This window comes from Merops nubicus, unplaced genomic scaffold, assembly GCF_000691845.1.
Source record: "Merops nubicus isolate BGI_N331 unplaced genomic scaffold, ASM69184v1 scaffold2459, whole genome shotgun sequence".
Lineage (NCBI taxonomy): Eukaryota > Metazoa > Chordata > Aves > Coraciiformes > Meropidae > Merops > Merops nubicus.
Window position 1 is genome coordinate 37,338 of NW_008629976.1, and position 13,274 is coordinate 50,611.

Genomic DNA, 13,274 nt, shown 5'->3' on the forward strand with positions numbered 1-13,274 from the left:
GTGCAGATGGATGGCACTACAGGCTCCCAGGGGACCCACGAGGCAGTACAGAGGCAAATGGAGCACAAAAATGCAAACAAGTAGGCCAGAAACAGCAGAGCTAAAAAAATACTTACACTTGTACAGCAGAGAGTCTCCATGCAGCAAAAAAGAAAGAAAAAAGAATATGAATGGGGAAGACAAAGCAACAGCAGTTCTTAGGAAAGGAGGCAAAACCAGAAGTCACCAAAATAAAGAAAACTAAAGCCAAAACACTTAGAAGTCTTAGCAGGAAAGGTGACATGCAAGAATGAGGTAAAAATCCCTTGCATTTGGAGGTGCTATACACTTTGTGTTTCCATAGGATAACCAGAGAAGGATGTGATTTCTTGTTTTATCTACATTAGGACAAATTCAAGTTTTCAGACGTTTGTTTCCAATATCTGGCACTTGCCAATGGTGCCAACCTGCCACCTGCTGTCCCAATGTACCGTGTTTTCTCATTTTGATGGCACTAATAGTGAGAAAAAAACCTGCAACTCTGTTATTTTCCAGTCTGAAGGAAGCTTCTGAATCAAAAATCAGCAGCTTGTAATGGAAAGCAGAGAGTAAGGAAAACAAAACAAAGCTTCTCTTGAAAGAATGAAAAGGGATGCAAGGCTGTTCTCCTGAGATTTAAATAAACCTAATCCAAAGCAACTGTATTTCTCCTTCCCACAAGGAGGCTTAGAGGCACAGGCTTTAAAGCACTTTTTGCACATTAGAAGAATGTTATTCCATTAATAAAGCACGACCTTTCTTCTCTCCTTCAAAACAATTAAAAGAAAAAAAGGAAGCAGCACAGCCATCATATGAAATGAAGCAATGCCGTATTTCATCTCCTGTGGCACATGACCCATCACGCTCCTCCTTAATTTAGACTAAGAAAAAACAATTAGAAGTGCAGTTTTGTCTTCAAGTTGAATGGGACCTGCAGGTATTAGCAGAGTGTTTGAGGCAAAAGTCAATAATCATCGTGGCCTGGACTAAACTTCTTGGCAAGTAAGTGCTGTATTTTTAAATGGATACTACTCTGGTGGTTAATTATCAGCAATGAAAACAGTCTGCACATAACACGAAGTTCATCATTTCATTGTTGAAGGGATATTCAGGTCTGGTTTTCAATGCTTTGGCATTTTCAACAATAACGATCCACTTGTCACAGTTCATACCTCTAAGCTTAACTGTGGCTAAAAGTTTTAAAGGTACAGTGGGCAATCTTTGAACAGCTCTTGCACACAGCTCCACTCAAACTTTATTTTCCTACTGTCCTCAGGGTTTTCGTTTGTTTTGGTGATGTTGTAGGGTTTTGTTTTGCTTTTGTTTCTTTGGGGTGTCTTTTTTTTCCAATTATTTATTTTCTTTTACCTTCAGAAACTTTGCCTTTATACAGGAGTTTTCAGATAGGTGATTTAGGCAAACCTCCTCATTACTCTCATTTTTGTAGGCTAGCCACACACACATATAACTCTTACTCCATTTCCCTGCCATAATCCATGTTGTCTCTTCTCTTGCCCGTCTTCTAGACTACCATTTACTAGGGCTGCTCTGAGATTGCTGGAGAGACTGCAGAATCCATTGAAAAACAGCTAGAAAACTGAAAACACTTTAACAATCAATCTCCAGCACACTTCAAAAATCAGCCTGCAACACGGTTTCCCTTTCAGACAGCATCTGGGGTAGTTGTCCAGTGTGTTCTGTGTATTTAATGCAGAGGCAGGAAAGATATACATATTCAAACAGCTGGAAATGTGAACAGGGCCAAAGTGCAAAGCAATACATAAAAAACAGAAAACAATCCCAGGATTTAGGGGAGTTTACAGCCTACAGCCCTGATCCAGCAAGGGCTTGTGGAAACTCCCATCTTCCCCACTGTAGTGATCTCACCTGAGTGAGTGTGACTATGGAGCTGCTTTAAAGTTAGAAGGTGGTAAACAGCTTGAGGGAAGGGTGTAAGGAGGGAGGAGGAGGAGAGGGAGGCACACAGCAGGCAGCAGGTTAGACAAGGAAGCACTGTTAAGCAAAGCAAAGACTAAGGGACTTGCCTGAAGTCACTGAGGAATCTGGCTGCTCTGAAGGGAACCTAATGCCACCTAGTCTTCGGACCCCTGAAGTTCTACAGACCAGGACCCAACCTTTCCCTTTGTTTGGTTTCAGCATAATGGCAAAATAAAATGGTCTGCCTCCCAAGGTACACGGGCCACTGCTAAAGACAAAACGTCAACCCACAACCAAAAATCCCAACCAAATTCAACTCAAATAAGTTCAGATATTGGACTGGGGAATCGTAGCAATGTCCCAACTGGGAATGAGAAAAAAAGCCGTTCAATGATTCTTCCAGAACATTTTAAACCAGTGCTAAATTGTTTCAGCTATATGTGTTTTGTGGGATATGCCTTTTAAAGAAAGAAACACAAGAAAACAAGGCGTTTTAATCACAAGTCCTGTTGTTTCCTTTTGCTGTAAGGAATTCTGACCTGTGCAGATGCCATGACACCCTTTCAGTCAGTCAACATTTCCCACACTTCTTCTAACCTCCTAACTACCTTTGGCAGAGATGTTAAACATTTGTTGTCTCGTTTAAAAAAAAATAAATCTATATAGAACTATCCTCAGGTATTCCTTATAAAGCAGAGCAGTAAATTGACCCATTTTGCTTCTTTGCACATGAATCTTTGGATGCTCAGATGTCTCACCGTCTCTACAGAAAGCCTCAGAAACTAGAAAGTTGCTACTGCTTGTCTGAACTACTAAAGATTTTGTAACATGATGTCCAGAAATTTAGCTACCTACTTCCCACTAGCAGCAATGGTAACCTGGATCTCCTTAGAATCTCCCTCACAAGTGCCACTGTCCTTGGAAAGTTAAATGCAATGCTAAAATCCATGACAGCTAATGGAGTATTTTGCAGGAGACAGGAGAGCAAAGCCACTAACATTATTTAGAAACCAAAGCCAAGTTGCAATAGGCTGCTCTTTGTTAATATAGCTGTCCTGAATGTAGTGACTACTCATTTTTACACCAGCAGAGTACCTAGTCCTGATCTTATATTTCAGAGTTATGTCCTCTATATGGAAACACTACACATAAATATAGACACTGCAAATAACTAAGAGTTAGAAACAATCTACATGTGAATTTAAGGAGTATGTTTATTTCCTTTCCTTCCTGAAGAGTTGAATTTCTAGAGAACAAATTCTAGTTCAGAATTAATTCAATTAGTCTCATCTAAGCCAGTTTGATCTTTAGAATTACTTTGTACAGCAACATTTCTGAAAGAAAAGGAGTACCACTGCAGTAAGAGAAGCTCAATTGATCTGCCCTTGAGCTTATTTCATTTTAGTAGCCAAGAAGCTTTTGCTCATCTGCTTGCTGAGATGTGGCTCATATACTCTGTGATATTTCATCAAGTATTTCAATATATTATTTTCATTAATAATTCTGCACTTGTGTCCTTCAAGCCAAATAAAATTCTTACTGAGAAATATTCCTGCATATAAATAGCCAAAGCTTTTATTATGAAGAGCAAAAAGCCCATATTCATGAATTAAATTGAGCAGTTCTTAAAACTACTAAACGAAATCTTTTATTTCACGCTCTGAATAAGCACCCTGCAAAGAACTCTACCTGCAATTACCACCCGCAAGAGAAATGCAATTCTTCATCTCATCAGTTCTGTTTTCTACTTGTTCATGAAGAGGCCAGCAGCATCCTCCCACAGCTGGGCTTTAAGATGAACAAATTCATTTTAGCTAAAAACTAAGTGCAGAACAGAGAACTGCTCCAGGTCAGATGGCACAAACTACCTCTTTAAGCCACCACGACCTGCTTGCTTGTGGTTGTTCCTTACCTTCAGCTGGCAAACCCTGATGAAAAAATTACTTTGTTCATGACTGAAACTTCCACATAGTAAGAAGATGAAGATCTTAAACTCAGTGAATACAGAAGGGTGGACAGCCTTTTATGATTCCCTTAGGCAAGTCTTTAAAGAGAGCCATCATGTGCATCAGGTGCCCTGGGCAGTAACTTCATTAAAGCGAGTTCGAGGCATGGAAGAGGTCAAAGTCAAGCAGGATGGGGCTTTGAGCAATGTGATCTAACAAAAGATGTCCCTGTCCACGCCAGGGAGGTGGACTAGATAATCTTTAAAGGTCCCTTCCCACCCCAACCCTTCTATGATTCTGTGAGCAGGAACTGTTGTATCTGCCTTCCTTACAGCTTCCCAGGACTGACAACCAACACAGCTTCTGGATCTCCCCTTCCTTCTGACAACCTGAACAGCTACCAAAAGGGTAAGTAGTCATCCAGGCAAAAACCACCGGTCCTCTTCCCACTATCGCTGGACCTTTTAGGGGCAGACGATGCACTGCTTGTGCTGAACCAGTGACATTTCAAAGGAGAAACACCACAGGGAAACTCATTGTGGTAGATCAGACAGTTGACCCACGATGGAGAAGTGGACTAGTAGTTGCCTTGCTCAGAATTAACATGGGAAGTTTTGCCGTTGAAAATTCAGGCATACTTGAGCTGCTGCTATTTTCATTATATCCCCCAGACACTTTGAGATATACTTTATGAACTAAAACTTTTTTTAAAAAAAAAAAAACAAAACATTAAACTTCTGAATTTTAAGTCCTGTTGGGAATTACCATATAAAAATATCTGCCTGTTAAAGACAGGAAATATCTTGACAGGCAATTCGCAAATATTCTAAGACCCTGTATGGGAGACAGAAATGTTTGAGTAGACTATCTGAGTTTCTTCTCTAAAACAAACTGACAGAAAGGGTCAATTGTAACTACCCAAGAGAGGATGACGAAACTCAAAGGTTGGTCTATGTAGTGCCAGTACCTAAGTGTAATACATGATTTAAATAATGGTCCTTGGTCAGACAGTCATGGGGCTGCACATGAGCCTAAGAAGGACAGAAGCACCATGAAGGAAGATGCCTACCCTGCAGAGCAGGACTGCTCACCCATAAGTGTGGAATTAAGTGCTAGCTATAACACAGCTCTGGAGTCTGCAGCTTTGCAGAGAGCATGGACACAAACTTCCCATGGAGTACCTAAACACCATGCTATTGGAAATGACCCACAAAATAAAGAGGTTCTGAGCAACTCCAAATGAAACTACCCTGACTTTTAAGTCACTTTGTCTTTCTAGTCTGCTCATTTCTTTTACTTTTCCTTAATGACTACTTACTTGAAGGTTCTTTCACCAGTTAAAGAGCTCTTGGTTTCAGATCAGTAGTCCTGTCACTACTGAACTCAAAAATTCACACTAGTTTGGTCTTTACTCACAGGAAGATCTTACTGCAGAGGCACACTCACCACTTTGCAGTGAGGCTTTAGCTGACCTAAAATAATGTCAGAAGAATCTGTTTACCTCTAAGTTCTCCTCTACGCTGAGAGGAAGATGTTTTGAGAGAAGCCTGATAAATTTATGAATATGATTATGTGATGCAGTTGTCAGTGAAAGCAGGGATATGATTTGATGACTTGGAAGCTATCCTCCAGCCTTTTGGCTATGTACTCTTGATTTTATTTATTTAAAAGTTCCTATTCCAGTAACTCAGCTCATCCCAACCTCCTTTTCCTTGACAAAATATAGCAAAATCTAATGGTCTTCTTTAACTGCCTGCCCTAACACAGATTTGCCTCTTTTATCTTCCTGTGAGCAACTACTCTACCCCTGCAAGATGAAAGTATCAGTTTTGCAGAACAAAAAATTGCAAGCTGCCTGTTCCTCTGGGTGAAGTGAGAATCACGACACACTCAGTGAGACAGACTTGTCCTTGTGCTATTTTCAGTAGGCTCTCCAGATTTCAGAGTAAACAAGACTCCCCCATACAATACAGATAAGCACCTTGGGCAAAGTTACTTAATTGAGATGCTGGAAGGATGAAAAAGAGTAGAAAGGACCATGCAACCTATACAGAAAACTCCCCAAGCACTTGAGGAGGTCAACTTGCCAGATATTAATTGAATCAAGAAGCATTGTGGCTGCAGACAGATGTGTGCTACAAAACCAGCACTATTAGAGGTTATTCTCATGCTGTTTGCTGTTGCTCCTCTGCCAAAGGTTACAGTCGAAATTTTGGCAAGAACTTGTCCAAAGGAGCTCTTGCTAATCTGCCATGGGAAATAATAAGTAGGTTCTTATAAACAGAGGCTGTGGAAAGATGAATTCTGTATCAATCTGTGCTGAACATGAACAAATGCCTCAGCTCTGCTAGCAAAAGGGATCACACAGATGCCCCCTGATCCAGCCCATGCAAAGGAATTTTGTATTCAGAACCTGTTACCTTTACCTGAAGCAGGCAGGCGAGTGCTTGGGTGATCCCTGCTGCTGGTTGTGTGGGTGAGTGCTGGCTGGCAGGGCAAGCAAACCCACGTCGGGGTAGCCCCCCTCTCACCAAGTGGTAGCTGGGTGTCCAACAGCAGGCTACAGCCTGCAACAGCTCTCTGGTGCCTGCCGAGATGACACTGTCTGCAGCTCAGACATCAAAACTCTTGCTAGCAGAGTGGGACATGGTGGGACTGAGCAGCCAGGTCTGGCACCACCTATAGACTGCATAGCTACGTGTTCAAGACCTTTCTGTTTGCCACAGACTAACTTCTTAGTAGTAAACGCCCTCTCAAAACTACTGCAGGGAAGTTAAACTCTCAAGACCCCTGTTTCAGTCAGCGCTTTGTTACTGAACTCTCCATTCAATGTGGCTTTTTCACAACACGTGAAACAAACTGATGGAAACTCACTATCAGTAAAACAACAACTGCCACAAAGGCTGTAACTCGCTCTGCCTCCACCACCAACACAAATCTGGGCAGAAGGCAAAACAAAGCATCAGTATTATGGGAAGAGAAGTTCCCGACACAGAATTCCACACAAACTAAATACCCAGCAGCTGTGCTTCACAGTCCTCATTTTAACCTAAGCAGAAAACAGCCTCCAGATTTACACTGCTTTTTTTCCTAACTAAGCATGCACTGCTGTTACTAGAAGCAGTTTATCACATTCTTCATTTACTACATATTGTGCCAATAATGTAACCTAGATTATGAGAAATGGCTTTGAACTCTGACTAAGAAATCTCAGTAGGTTTAAGGAAAACATACTATATATCAATTATCCATCACCTCCTTCCACTTGGAGACCAAGAAAAAGACATTGAAAGCCAAGTTTCTTTTAAAACATTTCAGCTGGGAACACATAACCCTTCATGACTCTGAAAGAGACTGTAGTCTGCAGGCTACACATGTAGCAGGCATTGAATAAACACGGCCAAGGACGTCTATGGGCAGTGAGGATACTGCAAAACTATATACAATGAACTCAGGAGAAGATAAGTAACAAATAGTCGTAACTGATGTAATAATAGTAATGGTGAGGCTAACATGCAAACACGCAAACTCACAAGTAAACAAGATATTCAGAGGTTATGCAAAATGATCCCACCAGCTCCCTGTATCTCTTTCTCAGCCCCAGCCCTGCCTGTGCAGGAGAGGGCTTAGGGAGCACACTGGCCCTGCCCTGTGTCCCTCCTGGTGATGTTCTCAGAAGCTGTCCTAGGTTGAGCATCAGTTTGAAGTACTACTGAACTCCCCCTGCAGTGGATTTGCTCGCATGCCTGTGATGGAGCCTTTTCAGATGCCAAGAATACCCTCGCATACCATAATGCCAATTCCTAGCTTCCCACGGAGAGCTGTGTTTACAGCACATCAAAGGCCCATTTCTGCTAATTCAGACAAGAGAGGAGCTCAAGTGTCACAACCGATTTAATCCGGCATCCATCCCGGCTGCTGCCTTTGCCCTCCTCCCTGCCGCTCAGGATTTGTTCTGTGAGCTCAGCCAGGGAACTAGGCAGTCTGTCAACTCACCTGGGAAAGAAATTCTCTGTAAAAAGCTTAATTTCCAGCTGAACCAATTCCCACCCTCAGTTTGTTGTGAGGCAGCATGAAAACCAGTACAAGCGTGAGGGTGTGGGCAGGAACGTGCGAGCTGTGTATGGGGGAAATGGAACTGCTCTTTTCAGTAAGCACAATGATTTTTGCTGGGTTAAGCCAGGTGCAGAGCTAGAGCTTTATTTATAGCACTGGAGAACATATGGATTCCACCAGGAACTGGGGTTTTATCTCAGTAGGTGTTTAGTCTTTCATCCAAAAAGCTGGCTATCTATTCCTAAGACAATTCTGCTGCAGGTAAATAGAGAGCAACAAGAATCAGGTCTGTAGTATGTCAGGACATAGCAGAGAACCTCTAATTTTTCTTCCTACACTATCAGTGCACACATAGATGAGTCTGTATGTACCATGATTTTCTCCTTTCTCCAGTGAAAGCAGCTGAAGGAGTTTCTGTCATTTTAATTCTGATTTGTTTTGGATGAGGGGATGGGGAGAGAAAAGCTTTCGGATGGTACTTTATGAGTTTTCTTTTAAAAAAGAAATTTAATTCTAGTGCAGTGAGTGCAATTTCTCCCTCTTCTCTGAAAACACTGAGGTCCATACACTTCTTGTCTTTCAGAACCCACGGGTTCGTAAGTCTTCACCTGGATACTGGACTAATCTGCTAAATCTTTGACAACAGCTAGTTAGTACATTCCCAGGGAAAAACACACATTAATTTACAAGTGTTCTGCTACTTCTGCAAATTTTCTCTACTGTACAAGGGAAATGTCTTGTTCAATAAAGACTAAAACATTTACATATTGCTTATGGGATTTTTTTTTTTTTTAACTTTCCTCCATTAAATTCATAGATCCATCTCTATGCTTTTAGTTAGAAATAGATGAGGAATGGCTAAGATTCAATTTTCATCACAAGCAGTTCTTTCTATTAGCTACAAGCATTTCTGCAAACATATAATTCAACATCTAAACATTTGAATCCTACACTGAAATTCTTTAAAGAAGATTTACAAGCAGACTTGTGTATTACAACCTACAACTACTTTACACATTTCAAACCACTTCTTGCCTACCATACCTCTTCATCATGCAAACAACCTCTGCTTTGTTCTAAAGCAATACTTATCCTGGCTGTATGCTTGTTACTGCCTGTAGGAGTAAAGTTATATTGCTGAAATGGATATTTTAAAGATGATGAGTACATGGATTTCTACTAAAAAAGCTATTTTTCTCAAACCTTTTCTTTAAATAGTGGCTCTCTAGTGATGTCCTTTTAGTATTCTGGAATCCAATCTAACACTGACATAGATAAAAAAATAAAAAGGCTTTAGAACATAACTCTTAAACACAATCTAAGAAAAATGCTCCATTGCTTTTTGGTGGGGAATGGAGCACTACTTAGTATCTTTTACTTCTGCAAAGAACTAATAGTTACAAAAGAACAAAGGACAACTGGAAGCATTGAACAAAATTAAATCAGTCACTACCTACCTCCACAATTACACATGCCAAGGTAGATGATATTCAGTATCAGTAAAAAAGGATGCTTTATTTAAAGTCAGTTTTAAAATACATGCATTAGTTCAAAATATCTCACTCTCATCACACACGCACAGGAAAATTTAGACAAACTGTACAAACTGTATGAAGTTAATTCATGATTGAGTCTAAGCTCTAAAAAGCAGGGCATGGTTTTTCCTTTAATATGAGAACAGTAATTTTATGCATAATGATTTTTCTTTCCATCTTACTTGCATGCAACTTTTATCTAATGACTTATTGCCATCAACACAGCTCTAATTAAACACAGACAACTAAGACAGCTGTAGATGAAGGAAGCACCAATTTACTGTATTGTAGCTCCGGGAGATCAGAAACACTCAGGTCCATAATGTTCCAACTATCACATCCTACACTGGACTACTCAACTACTCCCAGTGTTCTTCAGAACTCATTTACCAGAGCAGCAAATTCTGGTACGACTGACAGATCTTTCACATTAGGGGCTCTCAGGCCACCATTAAAGGCTGCATGAGAATCATATCCTAAGATGAAGCTAATAAGCTTTAAGTGCACAGTTTAGTATTTATCAAGTCCCAATTCCCACAATAAAATAATACTAGAAATAACATTTAAAAGCCTATTTTTCAGTGGTGCATTTCACAGGGACATTTGTGATCCTTCATTCTACCTGTGTTTTTCATACAAATGATTCAGTGATTCTATATCAAACTTTGAAATGGGTGGATGGCAACTCTCTGCTCTGGCAAGGAAATCCTCCCAGCCACAGCCACTCTGCACCCTGCTTGAGATTAAGTGGGCAGGCTGTGGAACACACCCATGCCTGCCAGTTGACTTTATTACCAGCACTGGAGGATTCAGATCCCTGTGCTGCCAGTCCAAGTTTTGAAAACAAATCTTCCTGTCTTCCACTTTCCATCCACACGTAAGAACAAATAGCATAAGCATTGTATTACAAATACATCTACCTCAATCATCATCATTCACCTATCTTCAGTGTTGTATAATCTGTGACCATAGAGGCAAGACTGACTCTGGATCCCATTTTTCCCCACATTGTCCAAATACAGTTTCAAGGGAGGCTGCTGAGTGACAACACCCTGTTGCATACATTGCCTCAGCCAGAATACTGCTCCTTGACTCCCCAGGCTTGCTGAACAAAACAACAACGAAGAGAACAGGCTTGCTGAAGTTAGTGCAAAGTAATTGCAAAGTGAATCTGGTCTTGCAACTGGAAAAAAAAGTCCATCTCCCCCAGAACAATGATCCAAGCTCAGTGCCTCTCCTGTAAGATCAAAATCTTTTTTTCCGCAGACATCTTGACAACTTGCTGGAGCAAACTGACAGGCAACATAATTCACCTCATCCCACGTAACCTTTTCCTTTGGCAACAGATGAAGCTCCCAAACAAACACAAAACCAAGATGCAATTCAAGGTTTCAGGTTTGAGGTTTGCAGAATACACAGCCAAGTGCATCATCTACTCACAAAGTTCAGATCTTTTTTATCCTCACACTCTTTAATGCTTAGGGATTTCCAGTGGCCAAACAAGGCAGTGTTCTGGACTGATGCCATTTTGGAAGTAGGACTTAAGTAGCTATTTCTCATTTAAGATTAAAAATAATTGAAAGAAATTAGATTCATGATCAGAGTCCCTAAAACCACATGCTTCTCTTTCTAGTAAAATCTTTCAGCAACACATCTGTTTCCAGCACTGACCACCTCACAAAGCATTCACCGATATCCCTCTCAGGTTCCTCATTTCCACACAAATTATCTGTACAACACTTAAAAGCTGCCACAAATCAAGTGGTAGCTTAGTTTTCCAAGACAATATCTGAAATCCATAGGATTTCCCCCATACCTAAAATACATCACTTGCAAAGTGCTATCTTTGAAGTTACTAACTCTACCCAGAAGATGCAAGAAAACCATTCTTAAGATGATTTTAGTTGCAAAAAACTCATTAAGAACACCATCTCAGTAAAAATCCTTGTATTACTCAGCCTCTTGGGGCTATCTGTTTATATATTTTTACAACAGTAGCTGATACTACCTGCACCCAGGATGCCAAAAGCAGCTCTTAATAATGGATTAGCTTTGAATAAATGGATTCCTTAGCACTGAGATTACTGCCTCGTGTTTATTTGATAGCTCATTCTCTCCAGAAATCAGATATTGATGAGAATCTGGGTTGCAAAGGTATTTGAACCTCTGTGCAAGATGAGGGTGAATGAAGAGAATGAAGAGAGATACAAACAGTTCTGAAGTTAGGTCATTTGCATCTAATGCATCTTTTAAAGAGTGTAAGCATCATAGTATTCCCATTATTTTAATATGACCAACATGAAAGACAACACAGAGATATAATCCTTTCATATAACCATGGTGATATGAGATAAAAACAGGAGCTATTTTTAAAAAAATCCAGTATTATTATTCTTAATAGGCTGCAAGAATAAATTTAAAGGAGGTGGGTGGCTGAGGTGTCAAAATGAGTGCTTAGCTTATTTTTCTATATATGAATCCAGCATGCAAAAGCTAACTTACAGGTACAGGGTTCAGATGCCACATATTTTATTGGGATATCTCTCTCCCATAGGACTTTAGGCTCAAAATGATTACTAAACGTTGGCTACAGAAAGCTTCTGGACCTTGATGGCACCAGTTATGAGCCAGATGATGCCATCAACTTCACATGCCTCACAGGGATTTGTGATGTTTAGACAAATATTACATCAGAACAAGTCTCGGTGAAGAAGAAGGCTTGGAAAGGAGGGAGAACTACTTTAAGGTGGTATTTCCAGGGAAGGTGTGCTTTTGTTTTATAGCTAAGTGAGACCAACAGACAGCTGCTGCAGAGAGGAGCAGCCCTGCTGCTCCTTCTCTTGAGCTGCACTTGTCTTGGAGCTGAATCAACGCAACTTCTATAAAAAGAGGCAGTCAAAGGTTCTGCCAGCTGAGCTTCCTGTGAAAGCCTATGGCCAAGGAGCCAGGTAAGAGGACAAGGCAGAAAGCCCATCCCTTGCAGCAGTGACCACATCTCATCAACAATCATGATATGACATGAAGCCATCTTTATAATAAGTCATGCAGGGGGATTTTATAAGGCACTTCAGTGATTTATTTCAGAGATTTTTACTGAATCTCACACTCCTAACTCCATTACTTCTGAAACACTTGCCATCTAGGATCACTTGTAGCCCAGCCTCAAGCTTTTAAGACTTAGTCTATACATTCAAAAGCTAATCTAAAAAAAAAAAAAAAATTAAAAAAAAAAAAAAAATCAACTTCTGTTCATGGTCAATAATGTAACTTCCAGGCAGAAGCTCAGAGGAATCCATGTCAAGTAGAATTAAGACAAAGGCAGAAAGCAGCATGTTGTCAACATACAGCATGGTGCTACTTATTACTGCAGCTAAACCTCTGTGAAACTCTGGCCAGTGGAAGAGATGTTTGTTGTATTAGCTTGACTGTAGCAATGTACGTAAGGGAAAGGCCCTTGAATAGGTACCAGGAAAGTAGTGAAGAAAAGGGAAAAGCTTTCCCTTTGCCTAACAGTGACATGCAACTCACACAAAATGCTCACAAGTTAACATTTATTTTCTAGAAGCTAATTCCTAACTTCAGTTTCCTAATACCATGAAATTGCTAAATAACACTTTGAAAAACACTTTTCTTCCAGTTATTTACATGCTCAACCAAATAGGCTGACGAATGTGTCTTACCATACAAGTGTCCAGATCCTCCAAACGTTCTATCTCTGTCAGCTCCTCAACTGTGATGATAGAACGTTTAGTTGGCTTTTCTTCAGCTAACTCAATTTCCA

General features: G+C 40.4%; 1 protein-coding gene across 1 annotated transcript in view; it reads right to left on the reverse strand.

The window, feature by feature from the left end:
• The window catches only part of LRRC16A (leucine rich repeat containing 16A), a gene marked incomplete at its 5' end in the record, with an annotated part of 110,808 nt that overhangs the window by 28,613 nt on the left and 68,921 nt on the right, over positions 1–13,274 (reverse strand). The window contains one exon of the mRNA XM_008947093.1: positions 13,174–13,274. This exon is cut by the window's right edge and continues 70 nt beyond it. Within this exon, the coding sequence (XP_008945341.1) occupies positions 13,174–13,274 (101 nt within the window). The remainder of the gene's footprint in view (positions 1–13,173) is intronic.